The sequence below is a fragment of the Tachysurus fulvidraco genome, chromosome 13 (assembly GCF_022655615.1).
Source record: "Tachysurus fulvidraco isolate hzauxx_2018 chromosome 13, HZAU_PFXX_2.0, whole genome shotgun sequence".
NCBI classification, from domain to species: domain Eukaryota; kingdom Metazoa; phylum Chordata; class Actinopteri; order Siluriformes; family Bagridae; genus Tachysurus; species Tachysurus fulvidraco.
Genome location: NC_062530.1, coordinates 13038552 through 13060542, shown reverse-complemented (window position 1 = coordinate 13060542; position 21991 = coordinate 13038552). Strand labels below are relative to the sequence as shown.

Sequence of the window (21991 nt, the reverse complement as noted above, 5' to 3'; positions counted from 1 at the left end):
GAGCTCTTGAGGAACTAATGGATCAGCTCAATCTCTGAGTTCACCATGGACCCAAACCTAATTCCTTCCTGCCAAAGTCTTAAAATGATTGCTGATAAAGACCAAACCATACAGCTGACTGATGCAACGATGGTTCAAAGAAGGCATGACAGTGACCGGGCAGCCCCTCCACAGTAATCTTATTTGTTTATTTGTGTTTTTCCCTTTAATGATTTAAATTTCATATACTGTTGAGCCTAAGCCTGTGACTCAAGTTCATTTAAATTCCCTATTCTTTAACCTTCCTTAAGGACCTTAACATTGATGGCTTACAAACTTATAATACTTACCTAACAAGCACGTAGTTTAAAAATAGTGATAACACAGATGCGATAGAACATGGCCACACAATCATGCAGTTAATTAGTAATAAGATCCCACTAAAAGCTGTATGTGCTAGTAAAGGTTGCACAACTATGCATTTGTCACTCATTTGAAGAGGAAGCAGAATGAGTAAGCCATTACTTATTTTTCTGTTGTGCGCTGTCTTGTTTTAGAAATTGGTTAAACAATGATAAACAATAAGAATTATTTCAGTGTTGAAAAATTGTAATTGTACTTTCTTAAACTGTTATTAAGTTATATATGTAAATATACATATCTTCTTCAGTGAATCTAGATGACACAGAGTTGAAAAATAGCAGCCTACATAATGGAAGTGGAGTGGACAACCTGGGATTTGAGGCAGAGGTAGGTAATTTACAATCTTAGGCTGTGATGTATACTTTACCTATTTACAAAAATAATGAAATGTCACCTACTTTTGGGTCTCTAGGAGGAAACTATATCAAATCACAACTTTCAGATAAGGGAGAAAGAATTAGAAAAAGAGTCAAAATCAAGGTGTGTATGGATAGAATAGCTATCGCATTCTATTGTTAAATGCCACTTTTATTTGACAAATAATATAATATATCAATCAATACATACATAAAGCACATGCTAAATAATTATTTTTGTTTGTGGACAATATAGCAAATTATTCAAACCCTTCATGGCTATTGAAAACTTTTTGAAGGCTCACTCTCGAATCTTCAAATACATTATCTTTGGGATACTTGGTGCAGGTACAAAATCCAAATCATTTCACTCTATTAATATCAATTTATTTCTGTGATACTAAGAGTTTTATATTTCATTTTACAACACAGGCTATGCGGCATACTTTGTTGCTGCATGCTGGTTAAACTTCCAGAAATCCATTGCTCTTGTTGTCCTGACCAGTGTGACAGTGTTTTTCACATTGTATGATTTTGTGAAAAGGTCCAAGGGAGATACTATAAAGCACTTCTTAAAGCCTGTGGTTGGATGCTTTAAAACTAACTTCAGGTGGATAAAATGGTAAGTATTGCACTTTGAACAGGAGTTGTTTTTTCTTTAAAATGTGAAATGGCAACACCCTCTTTACCTTTGCACTAGACAATAATTCTCAACCTTTCCTCAGTTGCCACACATATTCTTAAAATTCTTTATATTTTCCCAGACTCTTAAAACATAATTTCAAAAAGTCAGAAACATTTAGCATAATTAGCAGATGTTAGAAAGACAAAACAGGATTGTTTTCTTTTCTTGGTATGTTACAGGGTTTTTATCTTTCTGGTGGTAGGACTGTTGGTGACCTGGTTGGTACTTGACACAAGGCAAAACCCTGAGCAGCTTATTTCTTTTGCTGGTGTCTGTCTCTTTATCCTCGGGTTGTTCATCTTTTCTGCAAACAGATATGCAGTGAGCAGTGATATCAGAAATGCATACATCCTTGATATTGTCTGTAGATGTAGCTCTATTCTAAGTTTCACATTTCAGCTGCACTATTTAAATGCAGAAACACAAGCTCTCTCTCTCTGTCTCTGTCTCTCTCTCTCTCTCTCTCTCACACACACACACACACACACACACACACACACACACACACACACACACACACACTCTCTTTTTCTATGTGCTCAGCTCTCTTTCTACCCCTTTTGATCTCTGCTGCAGCTCACTGCAACAGGAAAAGTCATTAGTACTGCTACGTACATGTGCATCTCAATAAATTAAAATGACATGGAAAAATGTATTTATTTCAGAAATTCAACTCAGATAATTAATATAATACAGAAGTTTCACTATTTGAGTTGAATAACTGAAATAAATGAACTTTTTCATGATATTCTAATTTATTGAGATGCACCTGTATATACATGTACAATTAGTAGATAACCACTTACCTTTCTATATTCATTGACTATGCCCCTGCTTCTATTTAAAAATTTAATGTCAAACATATCACACTGACGTTATCTATTATTTAAACTTATAATTCCTACTTTTATGATTTTATTAAACTGCTTTTATGCCACAAATGCACACAAACCCTGGGTCTTTCTCAATAGGTACGCTGGAGGACAATCTTCTGGGGGCTTGGTTTACAGTTTGTCATGGGTCTGTTTGTCATAAGAACTGATCCTGGTTTCATAGCTTTCAACTGGCTGGGAGCACAAATCCAGGTTTAACAATATATTTCACTTATGAATCAATCTGTAAGAGTCTGTAAGTTATATACAGAATAACATATACAGTACATTTTTGTAAATATTTTATTACATCTTTTCATGTGACAACACAGAAGAAATGACACATTGCTACAATGTAAAATAGTGAGTGTACAGCTTGTTTAACAGTGTAAATTTGCTGTCCCCTCAAAATAACTCAACATGCAGCCATTAATGTCTAAACCGCTGGCCAAAAAGTGAGTACACCCCTTAGTGAAAATGTCAAAATTGGGCCCAATTAGCCAGTTTCTCTCCACATTGACTCGTTAGTGTTACAAGGTCTCAGGTGTGAATGGGGAGCAGGTTTGTTAAATTTGGTGTTGTCACTCTCACTCGCTCATCGGAAGTGGAAGTTCAACATGGCACCTCATGGAAAAAAACTCTCTGAGGATCTAAAAAAAAAAATATGGTCAGTGTCATATCCAGAGGTTGTGTAAAAAGGCATCTACCAGTTTCTGACACCAACTGGAAGAAGGTTTTCACCACATTTCAATGCAGTTCTTTCAGTTATATTTGAAGGGTTTCTTGCATGTGCAATCTGTTTCAAATCACCCCATGGGATCTCAATAGGATTTAAATCTGGTCTTTGACTTGTCCATTCCCGAAGTCTCTATTTTTTACTTTTCAGCCAGTCGTTGGTGGATTATCTGGTATGTTTTTGACATGTTGCAAGGTCCAGTTCCAGTTCAGCTTCAGTTTTTTGACAAATGGTCTCATATTCTTCAAGCACCTTCTGATTTAATATTTAAGGTGGATTATATGATGATGAGCTGGTTTATGCCAAACATGTCATCTGTTATGGTCTCCAAATAATTACATTTTAGACACATCTGTCCAAAGCACATTACTACAGAAGTCTTATCCTTTGTCTCTGTTCTTTCACAAACTTTTGTCTTGATCTCATGTTTTTCTTAGACAACAAAGTTTTCATCCTTGCACACCTCCCATTATAATTAAAGTTGTGCAGTTACAAACCAAACCAAATATCTGAGGCTTAAATAAGGCAAGCCCACTTCAAAATGTGCTGTAGAAAAATGCAAAATGCTTCTAATAATTTGCACCTGATATGATACACCTGTAGGTGATTTTATCCATTTTAAGTACAAATAACTGTGGGGGTTGAAATTACACCCTAAAGATCATTTAAAAACTATCTTTGTTTGGTTTTGTTTGTTTAGTTGCATTATTTGTTATGCCCAAATGTTTAATTATTTTAAAGAAAATACAGACTTTCATTTGGTGTCATATATATACTGTATATATATATATAAGTTTAAGCAGTATGAGGTGAAGATTAAAACATGAAACGGTAAAATTTTGTGAAATTTTCATTTAAAAAAACATTCACTGTTACAGATTTTGTACATTTTCACTAACATATTTACATTATTTGTTCATTTTTCAGACGTTTTTAAATTACACCCATTCTGGCTCAACTTTTGTATTTGGCAGTTTGGTAGATTCAGGCATCTTTGCGTTTCAGGTCAGTGATTATCAACTTTTTGCAGAATGCCAACTGAACTGATTTTTTGTTATCTATAAAGCAACTAAGACAGGATTCTGTCTATTTTTTTGTAGGCTTTGCCTATTGTGATATTTTTCAGCAGTATTATGTCAGTACTCTATTTCCTTGGTGTTATGCAATGGATCATCATTAAGGTGAGATTCAGTGTAATCTTCCAGTATCTAAGGTCCATGGAATAGGTGTAGTTGTGAACATTTTGTCTGTGTCTACAGATTTCCTGGATTATGCAGATAACAATGGGAACATCTCCTACAGAATCGCTGTCTGTTACAGGGAATATATTTGTTGGACAGGTAATATAATACATTATAATTTTAAATGTGAGTATTATAGCACTACTTCTCAGTATCATTATATGCACCAGTTAAAAAGGCAGTCTCTGTTTCAGAAAAATACATTCTGAGAAAATGCATGTATTCATTGTAATTACAAATGGATTTCAGTAAGCTTAAATCAAATTTGGGCTAATTGCTTTACAATAGGCTATGCTAAAACTTGACCTTATTTTTAGCACCATATAATATTAATAATGTAATTTCTTTATTTATTCTATTTATCTAAAATTAATTTAGCCATGAACTCGAATAAATTCCACTATTTTTTTCAGACAGAAGCACCGTTGCTAATTCGTCCCTATTTAAAAGACATGACCAATTCTGAGATCCATGCTGTCATTGTTGGAGGTTTTGCAACAATTGCTGGCAGTGTGATGGGAGCTTTCATTTCATTTGGGGTGAGAAATGTTGTCTACAATTATTATTTTTTTGAGTAATGATCCAGCACAGAAAAATGCACTTTATTATGAACACCTTTAGACTTTTTTGTTTATGGAGTTAAACAGACATAATGTGACAGCAGCAAAATTAATAAAATCTTGCAAATCCAAGTCATGAGCTTCAGTTATTGTTGACATTAAACATCAGAATGTGGACTTTTACCATGGCATGGTTACTGGTGAAAAGAGCTGGTTTGAATATTTCCAAAACAGTTGAACAATTTCAGTGAACAACATACTCGATAGTTCTCACAGAATAGTATAAAAACTGATTGGGTGACAGTTCTAAGAGTGGAAATGCCTTGTTGATGTTAAAGAGAGGTCTAAGAAAAATGGCTACCAGAAAAAATTTAATAACTCATATAATCACTCTTTACAAACACAGTGAGCAGAAAAGTATCACAATCTGCACAAACCATTGAACTTTGAGATGTATGGCCTACAACAGCAGAAGAATTTTAAGTTCCATTACTGTCAGCCAAAAACAACACTCTGAGGATATCATGGGCACAGGTTCAGCAAACTGAACATGTGAAGATTAAAACTTTTTTTAAAATCTGTGATAGTTTTGTTATTTGTACAATTCTCGGTAAACTGTAATAACTAGGAGATAAGTAGTTTCTGAAAATACTCAAAAGCCCACTGGGTGAATATCAATGCAAACTTCAACATCAATGTAAAAAAAAACTTACAATTTTAACTAATTCAGGTCTTTGTCTTTAATTCACGGCACAGATCACTTTTCACTATATTTGTGCTTGTTAAAAATTTAACCTCCCCAGATTGACGCATCCTCTTTGATTGCTGCATCTGTAATGGCTGCTCCATGTGCATTGGCCTTGTCCAAACTCTCATATCCTGAAACAGAAGATAGCAAATTTAAATCTGAAGACAATATCAAATTAGAAAGCGGGTGAGGTCCCATACAATTGTGACACATTAATGTTCCTAATATGTGAAAATTGTCCAAATAGCTGCATTTATGTCTGTCTGTTCTTGATTAGTGGTGAGCAGAATATTTTGGAGGCTGCTTCTGCTGGAGCATCTGCTTCTGTTGGGCTTGTGGCTAACATAGCTGCAAACTTGATTGGATTTCTTGCTATTTTGGCTTTCATCAATGCATCTTTGTCCTGGCTGGGAGGAATGGTGGGGTATCCACACATCACATTTGAGGTCCAATATCACTGCAATCACAATGTACTTCATTGTAATGGTTAATAAGTAATAAGTATGCCTAAAGTGACATTTGCCTCCAACACTTTAGCTCATCTGCTCATATGTATTCATGCCAGTGGCCTTCATGATGGGCATACCATTCAATGAGTGCTTCGTTGTGGCTGAACTTATTGGAACAAAACTGTTCCTTAATGAATTCATAGCTTACGAGAAGCTGGCAAACCTGAAAAACAACCGATTAAATGGCATCACGGAAGTGGGAAAATACATTTCAGTGAGTTGTTGTATTCTGTCTTTCTAAAGCCAACAATAAGAAATGCATTGTAATCTAATCATAGAATGCTGTGTTTCAAATGTAAATATAGTACTGTTTTAAATATTGGAACACTTTCTGAATTTAGAAAAGAAAATTTAGAAAACTTGTGAAAAAGAAATTTATTAAAATGTCTGTGTTTCTACTAAACGTTATATTTTAATTAAATTGAAACTTGAAAAATTGAAACACAGACATTAATACATTGTGTGGGAAAAAAAAGAAAACGAAAAAACAATTATAAAAATTCATAAAAATATTACATTTGATTATGTGATTGCCCAATGCATCCTTAAGTGCATAGTCTTTGTCATTTAAGGTCAGGTCAGAGATCATCAGCACCTATGCTCTGTGTGGTTTTGCCAACTTCAGTTCACTTGGCATTGTGATTGGAGGCATGTGTGAGTATTCATTTGCACATAAACAGCTATGCTAGGAAAATTTTACCTCATGATTGCTACAAGTTCATAAATGGGCATTCAGTGAAAGGAGTACAATAATCAAGTTTAGATTAAGCTTTTTTTCATAAAGCTCCAATAAGCTTTAGTGTCAGTTTTATATATGTAAAATATAATAGCATATATTAACTACTATATGAAGTTAATTCTTTGTTGATAAATTATTAGAGTATGATTAGCTTAAAAGTAAGATATATAGTGTTGCTTGAAATTTAATGAAACCATTTTATATATTTCTGCATAAATATGACCTAACACATCAAATGTTAGCAAAGGTCCTAAACGTAGAAAAAGTGACCTCAATCAAACAAATGAGACAAAAATATTATACTGGAAAATTATTATATAGGAAAAATAATATTAATATTATTAATATTATCTGTGAGTGGCAAATGTATGTGAACATCTGCTGTTAGCAGATAATTTGATTGTGAAATCAGAGTATGGTTGTGGAATTACAACCAGGTGTCACTAAAAGTCCTGTTTTATGTAAAGAAAAAGTGTCTTATTTATCTGTCTTTACAACTCTTCATCTCTTCACAACACATATTTGTGGAAGTGTTGTTGCTCATCTGGCTGAAAAGGTTACAAAATAATCTCTAGAGTTTTGACCACAAATCCACAGTCAGACAGATTATGTAAAAATAGAGGAAATTTAAGACTATTGCTACACTACCCTGGGGTCTCAGTTATAAAGCGTGCGTACGCAAAAAACGGGGCTGGAAACCTGCATACGCCAGTTTTCGCGCAAAGGTTGTGATCTATAAAAAAACAAACTTGACAGGAAAATGTGCGCACCTTTAAGCAAACTTTGAGACGTGCGTACGCACATTCTGGAGATAAAGGGAATTGGCGACACATATGGTGAGGTCGTGAACTGAAGTAAGATTGTAGAAAATTTATGTGAGAAGAACGATTATAAGAATTAATGACATTAAATATTCATACGTTATATCCACATATCATGAAGATTAAATCCGACTGTTATTTGTGCCAATTGTTCTAGTAAAATCCAAAAGTAATTCAAAATGTATTAAAAATAAAATAATAATAATAATAATCAGCGCTACTCCACCCAGGGTGCATCCTGCCTTGATGCCCAGTGACGCCTGAGGATAGGCACAGGCTCCCCGTGACCCGAGTAGTTCGGATAAGCGGTAGAAAATGAATGAATGAATGAATAATCAGCGCTGCCTTACAGTCACATTGTCCACAACGTGAGCACAGGAGGAGATGGCGCGACTACATGTGATACAGAATAGCATGAAATACCCTTTTATTAGAGAACTGCAGAACACAGTGTAAAAACAAAATATTTTATTTAATGTACTTATATCATAAAATGTCAAAGTCTGCAAATACAGTCATGAAGCACAATCGCTACTCGTCATCGGTCCTAACTATTACGGTGTTCATTACAAAACCATCATGAAGAAGTATGTGTTCACTATAACATTTTCGTCTTAAATTTTCGCCAACAAATTAATTCTGTGATTTTGTCAAGATGTTAACGATCAGTCTAATTGCTAGAAACATATAAATCCTCTGGTGACCAGGGTATGTAATGCTTCATGATGGCACTGCTGGCACTGTTGGAGGATTACGCCAATGGGAGAATAAGGAGAGAACAAGTTTTCAGGGACCATGATGATTTCCTGGCCCATTATGATGACTGGCTAATAAACCGATTTAGATTCCCTAGAGCTGTGCTCTTAGATATATGTGTTGAATTGGGTCCAGTATTAGAGAGGGCAGCATGCCAGAACCGGAACCATGCCATCCCAGTCTAAATACAAGTCCTCACCACTCTGGGGTTCTTGGCAACCGGCTGTTTCCAGCTGGAATTGGCAGACAGGTAAATTATTTATATAAAAAAACTATAAGTAATCCTCAACTTTGTGTCTAAAACCTTTTCATATATGAAATAATTCTATTGGAATCTATCATCTCACCCTATAGGTCTGGTATATCACAGCCTTCCCTGAGTGCCATAATATATGTCGTTTTGAATGGTATACTTAATATGGGTAGTCGGTACATCAGGTTCCCCTAACCTGTGCGAGAACAGGCCGAAATTAAAATGAAATTTTGCAGCAATGTCTGGTTTCCCAAATGTAATCGGTGCAATTGACTGCGCTCATGTTGCTATAAGGGCACCATCTGCAAATTAATTTGCTTATGTTAACAGAAAGCATGTGCATTCTATTAATGTGCAAATCATATGTGACTCCAACATGACCCTCACAAACATTGTGGAACGCTGGCCTGGTTCAACACATTATTCCTTTATCTTGACACACAACACTGTAGGGAACAGACTAAATGCAGGCACAGCAGCTACATGATGGCTGGCTTCTTGGTGAGTTTAACAATATTAAAAAGTAGAAAATGTAACAATTTTTTTTTTAATATAATTATAACAATGTTGCTTTTAATATAATTATAACCTGCAGGCGACAGTGGCTACCCCCTGAGACGCTGGCTCCTCACGCCATTTTTAAACACACAGAGCGCAGAGGAAACTCATTATAACGAGGTCCACTCTCGTGCCCGCGCAGTGATTTGCATTGACTATTTATGGTTAAAAATAGGCATGTACAGGGCGGGATTGAGGCTGGGTCACGTACGCATATCTGCGGGTGATCTGTGATTTATAAAGGGAACATTGCTTACAGGTGTGCGTATGCACGGTTTTATAAATTGGAATTTTATTTTAGCGTATGCCATTTTTGGCTTTTGGGCGTACATAAACTTTTAGTAGGGATCCTACGCACAGTTTTATAAATGAGACCCCTGGACTGTTCGAGTGTAATTGTCTATGAGGTCACAAATGAACCCAGGGCAACTTCTAAGCCAGTGGTCCCCGAACTTTTTATCGCCGCGGACCGGTCATCGTTTGATAATTTTACCGTGGCCCGCTAAGGCGGGGGTGGGGTTGGGGGTCATTGATTGTTTATATTTTAGATTGTTTTGATATTTTAATTTAATTGTTTTTAAACATGCCATCAAAATAAAATACAGTTACACCAAAAAATTAATATAATGTGTTAAAACATTTTAACTCACTAGAACGCTAAATCAATGGGAACCCTGAGCTTGTTTCTTTGCAATGAGACAGTTCCATCTGGGGGTAAAAGGAGACAATGTCACCCGAAATGTGTTGCTTATGTCCAGTATATTCCGTTGTTTTGTTTTGGTTGCTGTCACTCATGACTCGTGGTTCGGGTCCTGTGTCTGCCGAGGCAGCGCGGCGTCTTCAATCATGGGGTTCCCAAGTTGAGTTAGCGGAGGCGGAACAAGAGACGGGTGTTCCCCTTTCTCTTGCCCTCTCCCCTGACTCCGATCGCTCAGTTTCGCGTTCGGGAGCTCGCGCTGCGATTTCTCCCAACCCGGAAGACAGCATGCTGCTTTCCGCGTCCGGCTCTGAGGAGCTTGATGTCGAAGGGGAGGGGTTTTCCACCTCAGAACGGCCGTTCACGCCCTCTGTTCAGGTTGGCATGGCAGAGACCAGATTTCTTTCGCTAAGAGCGTTTTTTATCCCAGGGCGTGTAAATCGGGAGGCAGACTTCCTGTCGAGGCAGGTGCTGAGGCTCGGGGAGTGGCGTCTTCACCCTCACGTTGTGGAGCGAATCTGGCAGATTTTCGGCCGAGCGGAAGTGGATTTGTTCACCTCAGAGGAGTCGACCCACTGTCCACTGTGGTTCTTCCTCTCTCACCCGGCCCTGTTGGACCTGGATGCTCTGGTATGGACGTGGCCGAGGCTCCGTCTGTACGCCTTTCCCCCGGTAGCTCTGCTCCCGCAAGTCCTAGCCAGAGTGCGCCACGACCGGGTCAACCTTCTCCTAGTTGCCCCCGTTGGCCCTCTCGGGTTTGGTTCACGGACCTAGTCTCCCTCCTGAATGGCACTCCATGGGAGGTTCCCATCAGGAGGGATCTCCTCTCTCAGGCGCAGGGGGCAATTCTTCACCCCCGCCCCGAGATGTGGAAGCTTTGGGTCTGGCCCCTCAGGGGGACCAGCTCCTAGATGCAGGCCTCTCAACTGAGGTGACAGAGACTCTGCTAAATGCTAGGGCTCCCTCCACTAGGAAACTGTATGCTCTGAAGTGGAGGCTTTTTCGCCTCTGGTGTGACGAGCACTTTCAGTATCCAGTTCACTGCCCGGTTGGTACAGTGCTGGAGTTCCTGCAGTCTTGCTTTTCTCGGGGCCTGTCCCCGTCTACTCTAAAGGTGTACGTGGCTGCAGTTGCCGTGAACAAGAAACCTGTCCTTGGGGCCTCCTTGGGTAGGCACCCTTTGGTCTCTCGCTTTCTGCGTGGTGTCAGGCGGCTGAGGCCTTCCTCTAGGCCACGCCTTCCTTCCTGGGACCTCTCTGTGGTCCTGGAGGGGCTGCTGGAAGCCCCTTTTGAGCCCTTGGAGTCAGCCTCTGAGAAGTTTCTGACCCTGAAGTCGGCTCTGCTTCTTGCCTTGGCCTCTCTCAGGAGAGTCGGGGATTTGCAGGCTTTGTCGATCGCCCCGGCCTGCCTAGGGTTTGCCCCTGGCATGTCCAAGGCTATCCTGCACCCCAGGCCAGGATATGTCCCTAAGGTGACCAGGATGGCGGGATGTCCTATCATCCTGCAGGCCTACTGTCCCCCGCCCCATGAGTCGGCGGAGCAGGAGAGGCCTCACTTGCTTTGTCCGGTAAGGGCCCTGAGGACTTGCGTCCACCGCTCTAGCTCGTGGCATAACTCCTCCGCCCTTTTTGTCTGTTTTGGGGGCCGGAATAGGGGTAATCCGGTTTCCAAACAGCGCCTGGCGCACTGGGTGGTGGAGGCCATTACTCAGGCCTATGAGGTGCGCGGTCATGCCTCACCTCTTGGCATCAGGGCCCACTCCACTAGGGGTATCGCCTCATCCAGTGCCTTGGCCAGGGGTGTCCCCATTGAAGATATTTGTGCTGCGGCAGGATGGTCCTCTCCGCACACCTTTATCAGATTCTATGACCTGGACTTGGACCCCACTCCAGGGTCCCAGGTACTGCGGGGCCTATGATGTGCTGTTCCCAGTCTGCTCGTGCTCTCTCGCGGCCTCTGGCCCAATCATCGACCGGTGCGTGGCGGCATGGGTATTGGCATTCCCATAGCGTCAGCACTGACGCAGCGTCGAGTTCCCTCGAAAGGGAACTACACCAGGTTACGTACGTAACCCGGTTCCCTGAGAAGGGTACGAGACGCTGCGTTGCTGGCCACACCCCAGGCATCCGTTCGCGCTTCCTTCAGACAAAGAGAGCTGGAGCAGCGTGACGTAGATGCCCTTATATGGACTTACTGCCGAGTAATTACTCCGTCATGTGTCCTTTCCGAGCCATTAAATGGTGTGTGTGCACACAGAGCTTCAGACACAACTTCCTCAAAGAAGCATTCCCATAGTGTCAGCACTGACGCAGCGTCTCGTTCCCTTCTCAGGGAACCAGTTACATACGTAACCTGGTGTAGTTTTCAGGAACTTTTTTCTAAAACTGGTTAGAATTTTTCAATTTGACCAATTAGGCTTCAGTGATATAACCTAGAATAACCTAGAATTTTTATTCTGTTAATTCTTATTTCTTTTATTATTCGTTATTTCCTTTATCATTAATTATGTCTACCTTCTGCTCTATGTTTATGTTCTGTAAAGCTGCTTTGAGACAATGTCTATTGTAAAAAGCGCTATACAAATAAACTTGAATTGAATTGAATTGAAAGTGATATCTAAACTGGACTTAAACTTCAAGCTCATAATTAAATACCAAATTGTTAACCGCACTATTTGACATTTTATAACCTTTTATCTTAAAATGTTGTTTTAAAATGTTTTAAGAACCTGCAGGCATGGTGGTAAATATTAACTGCAAATTACAAAATGTAGTGATGCAGGAGAATCATGAGAATTATGCTTTACTAATGACCATGTAAATTTTTTTTTTGTCACAGCTACCATTTGTCCTTCAAGAAAAAGTGATATTTCTGCTTTAGTGCTAAGAGCCTTGCTCACAGGCACTTGTGTGTCCCTGGTTAATGCTTCTGTTGCTGGTAAGGATTATACACAAACACTTTAAATACAAATCAGTTGCGATTTCCCAACCTTTCACAACCATATCTCAGTTCTGTATAATATATTATGTATAAAAGTAGTCTTATCAGTGAGTCCGTATGGAGGTGCTAGGGAGGAACCCAAACGCAGCACAAAAGCTAAAGAAGAGAATTTAATGAATATAATGATAATACTCCAACATAGGACATGGTTCAGGTGAGAATCCACACAGGATGCAATGAAACAAAGAGAGAGGCATAAGCAGGGCAAAGTCACAGCACACACCTCATTGCAGATACATGGTGGTCTTTAACTCATGGGAGTTCCTGTCCATAAACAGGAAATAATCCATGCACGGGCAATAATAATCCACAGGGAAAAGAGAAGAGCAAAAATCATGACAAAGCTCGGACTGTAATATACTCCATCTGGCAAGAAAAATGCCAAAGCACAAAGCCAGAACAAATGCAGGCAGCAACGTGCACAACTAACGTTCGTAAACAAATAGGAAAAAGTAAATCCTACCTGGTAACAATCGACTCAGAACAACAGCAGCGAGACTACGAGCAATAACTAGAACAGGAGGTGAGTGGGAGGACTCACAATCTGTCTGGCGACCCGGAAGAGACATCACCAGTGAATGCCGAAAACTGAAACTCTGGTGGAATACGCTGACCGTACCCCTCCCTCCACAGGGCATCTCACGATGTTCCACCTGGCTGGTCAGAGTGCTCTCGATGAAACTGGGAGGTGAGGTAAGGGTCCAAGATGTGACGTGCTGGATTCCAGGAGCGCTCCTCTGGGCCATATCCCTCCCAGTCAACCAGGTACTGTACTCCTCTCCCACAATGTCTGGAGTGCTGGAGTCAACGGACCTTAAAAGCAGTGCCCACATCAATGACCCGGGCCGGAAGACGAGGTCTGGTGGAGGGAACCAGTACACAGGCCTGGACAGGTTTAAGTCTGGAGACATGAAACGTGGAGTGGATGCGCAACACCCTGGGGTTTATCAGCTTGGATATACAGAACGGGCAAACAAACCGGGGAGCAAGCATCCTGTATGCCAGCTTCAAGGGAAGGTCCTTAGTGGAAAGCCACACCCGTTGTCAGACACAGTATGAGGGATCTGGGCAGGCCTGCGGTTGGCCCAGTGAGCATAACTTTGGGAGGACTTAAGCAGGCGAGGCGAGTTCTCCTCCAGACCTAACAACAACGTCTCACAAGGGCCAAGGCGGAAGGAACCGAGGCTTCCAGACCCTGAGTGGAGAACAAAGGGGGTTGATAGCCATAGGCAGCCTGAAAAGGGTTGTGTGAATACTCAACCCATACCAAGTTGGAGGTCCAGGAAGAATGATCCTCGGCACAGAGGAGGCGAAGTCCCATGTCCAGCTCCTGATTGAGCCATTCTGTCTGTCCATTGTACTGGGGTGAAACCCCGAGGAGAGGCTAATGGACATGCCCAAGAGTTGGCAAAATTCCCTTCAAAATTTGGAGGTAAACTGGGGTTCCTGGGAATGCTATGGAGTTGGAAAGCATGCTGAAGAAAGAGCAAAGCCGTTTACTTGGCCAAAGGAAGTTTGGTCAGGGAAACAAAATGGGCGAGTTTAAAAAAGAGATCGACCACAGAGAGAATAGTGGAGTAGCCATTGGAAAGAGGGAGATTGGTGACAAAATCCAACAATATATGTGACCAAGGTTGGCAAAGAACCGGCATCGGCTTAAGGAGACTGGAAGAGAGAGATCGAGAGCTCTTGTGTTGAGCGCACACTGGGCAGGCAGCAACAAAGTCACGAGCATCATGTCTGAGTGAGGGCCACCCGAACCATTGCTGGAGAACCGATAAGGTCCGAGGGACCCCGGGGTGACAGAAAAGCCAGGAATTGAGACACCACTAGAGAACTTGGGACCGGAGGTGATCTGGAACATAGAGTTTGTAGGAATAGGCAAGTTGGACATGGCTTGCTGAACTCTTCTCTCTATCCCCAGTCAAAGGGTCCGAATAGCGACGGAGTATGGAAGAATATGTTCAGCAGCAGCCTCAATGGAATCAGGGGAGAACTGACAAGAGAGAGCACCCGGCTTCCCGTTCTTCGTTCCCGACCGGTAGGAAAGTTGAACTTCCCAAAGAAGTGGGCCCACCGAGCCTGTCTTGGTTTCAGCCTCTTGGCTGTCCAAAGGTACTCGAGGTTTTTGTGGTTTGTCCAGACCAAAAAAGGTTGTTCGTGCAGACGGTGAAAGACGACGAAAAAGTTGAAGTTTATTGTCCTTGGGGTCCCTCTGAGACAAAACAGCCCCAACACGGGTATCTGATGAGTCCACTTCCACCACGAATTGTCAAGTGGAGTCTGGCAGGGTGAGGATGGGGGCAGAGGTGAAGAGCTGCTTAAGTCATTTGAAGGCTTGCTTGGCTTGAGGTCTCCAGGAGTAGGATTGAAGGGGGGAAGTTAGCTGGTGCAAGGGTGCTGCAACTGAACTGTAAACCCAGATGAATCGCCGATAAAAATTGGCACATATCAGGAATTGCTGGAGGTGCCTATGTGTCCTGGGGTGAGGCCAATCCCTAACAGCCTTGATTCTGTCGGGATCCATCTGAACATTCTCTGCAGACAGAATGAAGCCCAAGAAAGAAGTCTTCGTCACATGGAATTCACATTTTTCAGCTTTCACAAATAATTGGTTATGTAAGAGCCTCTGAAGCACCGCACGGACATGACGGGTGTGTTCCTCGGGCATGTGGGAAAAGATGAGGATATCATCCAGGTACACAAAAATGAACCGATTTAGCATATCCCGTAAGACATCATTAACCAGCGCCTGGAACACCACTGGCGCATTAGTGAGGCCAAATGGCATTACCAGGTACTCGTAATTGCCAGTAGGAGTGTTGAACACTGTCGTCCATTCGTCACCCTTTCTGATACGGACTAGATGATTGGCATTCCGAAGTGAGCCTGGTGGAGAACATGGCCATCCAGGGCCCATACATGGAGAATGGTTGGTAGAGGTTCAGTCTCAATCCCCAGTTGCTGCACTAATTCCTCATCGAGGAACTCCGTGTCGGCTCCAGAGTCTAAGAAAACAGAAAGTTTGTGATCTTGGTCCTTTATAAAAAATCGGGCCTTCAGAAGTGGCTTGAGGGAGTCTGAGCACCAGTGGCTGGCCGCTTGCTCCTCCTTCAATGGTGAGCCCTGCCTTTTGCTGAACAAGAGATGGCGAAGTGGCCTGCCTTGCTATAGTAAAGACAGAGGTCATGGGCCTGGCACCGCTCCTTCTCCGCTGAGGATGTAAATACAGCATAAAAGTGCTTACTATGTATAATAAGCATATAATAACCATAAAACACTTTGAAGCATACTAAGAAGTAATGCATCAATAATTTTGGTCTCAGACTAAATATGAGTACAGATTCTTTGGAGCTTATTAATGGTGATATGTATACTGAGAACAAAAAGCTATTTCATATTAAGCAAATTGTGTTATTTGGAATTTTATATTCATTGTTTCTTATGTTTTGGCAATTGACATTGTGGCCATGCATATGTGTACATAAAGTATATTTATTAATTAAATTCAATTAAAATTATTTTTTTATAGAGCTTTTAATAATTGAAATTGTCTCAAAGCAGCTTAACAGAACATAAACATAACACAAAAGGTTAATATAAAGAATAATATTCAGTAAAAATCAAAGATTAATACATTTATATGTAGATATATTAAAAATATGTTTGTATTTATCCCTAATGAGCAAGTCCGAGGTGACTCAGGTGGCAAAAGGAAAAACTCACTTGAATGGTAAAGGAAAAAACCTTGAGAGGAACCGGACTCAAGGGGAACCCATCCTCATTTGGGTGACAGTGGAGGGTGTGATTATAAATATACAATTTTGGAATTAATGGTGGGCAATCTGGCAAAACATCCATTGCGCACTGGCTGAATCACAATTAATTTTGTGTTTTGTTTTTTCCATTTCTTTTTTCTCATTTATGCTCAAACAAGCATAGATACCTTATTTAAAATATGTTAAATAAAAAGTACATCAGCTATACTAATGTTAATAACCAAATTTTTAAAACTGCAATAAATAGAAACTTGTTTGACAGATGGGTAAGTATATAAATATGTATTTATATTTCAGCTGAATACATTTGCTATGTAGGTTTACGTTTTATTTAGCATGATATTAATTTTCATATGAATTAATTTATAATGCTGCACTTATTATTTCAAAGGAGTGTTCAGTAAGTTTTACTTTACAGGTAATATCATGCACAAAATCAGCTTGAAACAGGGTCATCTCATATGATCAACATGGGTGGATGAAAGGACACTTCATATCACAATGTAATAATAGATAACAGAGATTTTTTATTCAAGAAGAGTCATATATTCATATCAAGATTGTTATAACACCCACCTCCACCCAGAATCAATCATTATCAAGAACAATATACAGGGCTATTATTTTTTACTCCCTTGAAAGTTTTTGCAGCAGTGTTGTTTGGTGAAGTGTATGTTTAGAATTTTTTTTTTTTCATCAATTTAATATATTTCATCACAGAAGTCCTACTACAGGAAGGGGCTATAATACAGGTGTATTTAAGTAATTTTTGTTCAGCTAAATATAATTCATTGCTTACAAAAATTAGAAATATACTGTACAACTAAACAAGATGGCTGTGAACAATAAACAGTTATATTTGAATACATAGCTATTAGTGATTCTTCAGGGGGGCATGGTGGCTTAGTAGTTAGCACGTTCGCCTCACACCTCCAGGGTTGGGGGTTCGATTCCCGCCTCCGCCTTGTGTGTGCGGAGTTTGCATGTTCTGCCCTGGGGGTTTTCTCCGTGTACTCCGGTTTCCTCCCCCCGGTCCAAAGACATGCATGGTAGGTTGATTGGCATCTCTGGAAAATTGTCCGTAGTGTGCGATTGAGTGAATGAGGGTGTGTGTGTGTGCCTTGCGATGGGTTGGCACTCCGTCCAGGGTGTATCCTGCCTTGATGCCTGATGACGCCTGAGATAGGCACAGGTTCCCCGTGACCCGAGGTAGTTCGGATAAGCAGTAGAAAATGAGTGAGTGAGTGAGTGAGTGAGTGTATGAGTGAGTGAGTAGTGATTTCTTCAGAATAGGGATGGTATTAAACACAATTAAAAACACATTTTTATCTTCAGACATAAAAACTGAATATACTGTAGCTTAACAACAGTATCTCATGCTAGAAATAATCCTTTTTTTAAAGTATCTCTCCTCTCATCTCAAAGTTTTTCAACCATCAACCGTCTGCATTTGCAGCACTTTTAGAAATTTGCTGCAGATAGTGGTCAGTATGTTCATAACAATTGTATTCTCTGTCCACCTCTAGGCCTCCTTTCACATCCTCAACTAGATTGTATTGATGTTTTTACAAATTCTGTCTTCAACACCACTAATACCAAAATCCAAACTTGCTGTTATGACCTCTTTGAAAGGTAAGGTCAAAAATCACCTGCATAAGCAAGTAGGCAAATATTACCCATCCCACTTGAAATTTTAATAGGATGTATTTACCTAAATGCTTTGAGTATTAACTTGTAATCTTTGTGTTATAGTGCTGTGAAGAATGAAACAATGATTTCTTTCGAGGGATCTTGGACCCTGGTGAAAAATGCCACTCTTTATTTGATAGAGTGCTGCCATCTTTATAATGAAACTGTTTGCATTTAGGAAAACGTTAATTTTGTAAAGTGCAAAGATAATTGTTACGTATATCAAAATTCTGCTTAAGTATTCAATAAAAACTAATAAATAGATAAAACATTACATTTATTGTATGTATAGAAGTAGATCAAGTGTACTTTGTATTGTGGTATTGTTTTTAAATGAAACTAATAACTAAATAAAACTAATCAGAATGATTTTCAATAATAAAGTATAAGAGCTGATACTGTACTCAAACAAAATACATTTTAGAATGAATCACAGCAACACTATTCAACTGTAGTCATTTTTTTATTTTATTTTGTTTTATTTTATTATTTTGCGCATTTAATCGTACACCTGTCCAGTCCTAAATAATTATGACCTGACCATAAAATTTTCAGATAAACTTAACTAGTACTTAAGTTTAAGTAAGTTGAACTGAACGAATGAACAGAAGATGCTGTGCTTTATGCAGAACAAGAGGCAGTGTAGAGCTTTCTTTACTATTACCCCTTTTCCACCAAAAAGAACCGGGTGCTGGTTCAGAGCTAGTGCTGGTGATGGTTCAAAGTTGGTTCCACTGGCGAACCTTCTAAGAACCTGTTTGCCTTTCCATCGGTCAGAGATCCATCACAGAGCCGAGTCTGATGTCACTGTATATGTATCACTTTCCCCAGTAACTTTAGCGCAGCAGCATACACAAACACAACATCAACAATGTAGGATGTTGCTTTACTGTTAATGATCATGGCTTTGTGAACCTACAGTACATTGGCATCCAAACACGGCAAATCCAATGTGTAGGTGCATCTCCATGTAATTTGTATAAATGGAGGTTGTTATCGAGAAAGTACATAACATTATTTTATCGGTAACACAGAAAAAGTTTAGCCTTAGTATGTGGCTATCTACTGAAAGTCTTGAAAGAAAGTCTTCCTATCATGTGTGCTGATAATTGATCATATTGCGGTAAAGTAAAAGTGTATTAAACATTGGTATACTTAAGGTACATTATCAAAGGCGCTAACAGTAGCCCTGCCCAGTGCCCCTGACACAAGCAGTTCTTAAGTCTAGACCAGCAACATTTTCATGCTACTTAAGAACAACTTTCACTGGTTCAGAGCCAGTGCTTTGGCTGTCGAAAAAGAAAGAACTGGTTTTAAATTAGGGTCTGGCTCTGAACCAGTACTCAAACTGCCTCAATGGAAAAAGGGGCATATGTGAGTTCCCCAGTAATATGAAAACAGGGGAACTTGCTGTGGACCCACTCAATTTATGTCATACAAATGGTGATGGGGTGTGCTTCCAGTCCTGACTTCTAAATTCTACTTTTGTGCACTTTTTCTTGTTCATTTTGAGTGAAAGTTTCTTTTCCTGGCATCAATGCATCAGGGTGCATACCTCCTCGATGTAGGCTGTCTCATCATTGTCGGTGATCAGACCTACCACTGTTGTATCATCTGCAAATTTGGCGATGACATTGGGGCTGTATGTGGTCACACAGTTGAAGTTGTATGATTATAGGAGAGGACAGATAAGTCCTCTTAAGTCTTAAGTGTTGAGTGTCAGTGGAATTGGGGTTGGGTTTGCTTAAGTAGTCCGTATTCTAACATATGTGTTTGTTTTTGTCCAGGTAGGAGGGAATACTGTTGTAAGATGCTATGGTAAAAATTTTTAGCACTTTTTATTTGCAAAAAAGTTGCTACTAAAAATTGTCCGAATAAAAAACAGTCATTCAAGCATGTTACCTTAGGTTATTTTGGTATGGGAGCAATGGTGGACATTTTAAAACATTTGGGGACTACAGACAGAAGGATGGAGAAGTTAAGAAGATTTTTTTGTAATTTCTACCATACTGTATGTATATAGCAATACGGAATGAAATGATTCAATGTACAAAAAATATCACAGAAGTATGGCTAAAGAGTAAAAGAAAAAAAATTTATTATTGACATAGGTCTTTTTTTTTGTTGTGGTTCTGTCCCTTCTATTTTGTTTGATGTCCTGGAGCTTGTATTTTGGATTTGTCCCAGCCTTCCAGTGGTTCTGAGGAGCGTTTGGACTGGTGATCCTCCTTGAGACTGTTCTTGTATTTTCTATGAAAAAAGACCAGCTTGTGAATGGTAGGACATCAAATGACTTTTCTTTTCTTCTTGGATGGAGACATTTTTAATTTTTTTTCCTCATTGGCAGATACCAGAATGTTCACATCTCTCTACAGATGCAAAAAACAACACCTGTTTTTCCTTTGGAAAACTAAAAAAATATTGAAGGTTGAAATAGATGGAAACCTACAGTATTGTATTCTGTTGAATATTCTGTTATATATATATATATATATATATATATATATATATATATATATATATATATATATATATATATATATATATAACAGAATATTCAACAGAATACAATACTGTAATTTACATATATATATATATATATATATATATATATATATATATGTAAATTACATTAACTACTGTGTGTCGTGTAAGAACTTTATTTGCTGGAAAAACAAGGAAAGGTTTTTGAGACATAAAGAAAGATAACAGAAAATTAATGTGCCTATCTCATGCATCATCGGGCATCAAGGCAGGATACACCCTGGACGGAGTGCCAACCCATCGCAGGGCACACACACTCTCTCATTCATTCACACACACACACACACACACACACACACACACTACGGACAATTTTTCCGGAGATGCCAATCAACCTACCATGCATGTCTTTGGACCAGGGGAGGAAACCGGAGTACCCGGAGGAAACCCCCGAGAAACATGCAAACTACACACACAAGGCGGAGGCGGGAATCGACCCCCCAACCCTGGAGGTGTGAGGCGAACGTGCTATCCACTAAGCCACCGTGCCCCCCCCCCCCAACCAGAAAATTGAGTAACTGAAATTTGTGATTTTTTTTTTATTTTCACTCTTTCCAATTTCTTGAAACGACGTACCAGTTGAGTTCTGCAAAATACAAATTAAAAGTTAATCCTTCAGAGTCTTGTCCAGCAGTGAGTCTATTCTTCTGAGATTCTGGTCCATAGATTTGCATTACAGTCTCTATTCTTTAATTGCATAGAGTAAGTGCAACAATTTCATCAGTCAGCTTTGTGCTCGGGTTTTCTTCAGTGAACACAAAGATTTTGCCAGAAATCAATTTGTGTTAAGTCTGTAATGAGCTCAGAAATTACTCCGACCCATTAGTTCCTCAGGAGCTCTTGGTTGCACAATGTCACTCAACTATAAACCATTGTAGAAAGGACATTATTTACATGTACATCATTTATTGTCCAGTGTCAACCAAATAAAGATTGGTGTCATTCTGAGCCTGGTTCATGTCAAGGTTTCTTCCTCATATCATTTCAGGGAGATTTTTCTTGCCACTAATGCCTCAGGCTTGCTCATTAGGGATAGATGTTAGAGA

At 39.8% G+C, this 21991-nt stretch overlaps 1 protein-coding gene across 1 annotated transcript; it reads left to right on the top strand.

Annotated features, from left to right (window-relative positions):
* The first annotated feature begins 418 nt into the window (after window positions 1–418).
* On the top strand, window positions 419–18845 carry slc28a1 (solute carrier family 28 member 1). The gene is made up of 18 exons (XM_027162037.2): window positions 419–492; window positions 650–729; window positions 815–882; window positions 1015–1106; window positions 1191–1380; window positions 1623–1764; window positions 2415–2528; window positions 3979–4056; window positions 4152–4232; window positions 4311–4391; window positions 4706–4831; window positions 5656–5786; window positions 5878–6046; window positions 6138–6323; window positions 6682–6763; window positions 12772–12870; window positions 18239–18344; window positions 18465–18845. Exons 1-18 carry the CDS (start codon window positions 489–491, stop codon window positions 18577–18579), a joined length of 1944 nt encoding a protein of 647 aa, XP_027017838.1. The 5' UTR covers window positions 419–488; the 3' UTR covers window positions 18580–18845.
* The last annotated feature ends 3146 nt before the right edge of the window (window positions 18846–21991 follow it).

Coding starts and splice junctions, on each gene's coding strand:
- slc28a1 (XM_027162037.2), top strand. Junction 2,529..3,978: donor GGCTGGGAGCACAAATCCAG/GTTTAACAATAT, acceptor TTCATTTTTCAG/ACGTTTTTAAATTACACCCA. Junction 4,392..4,705: donor GGAATATATTTGTTGGACAG/GTAATATAATAC, acceptor TATTTTTTTCAG/ACAGAAGCACCGTTGCTAAT.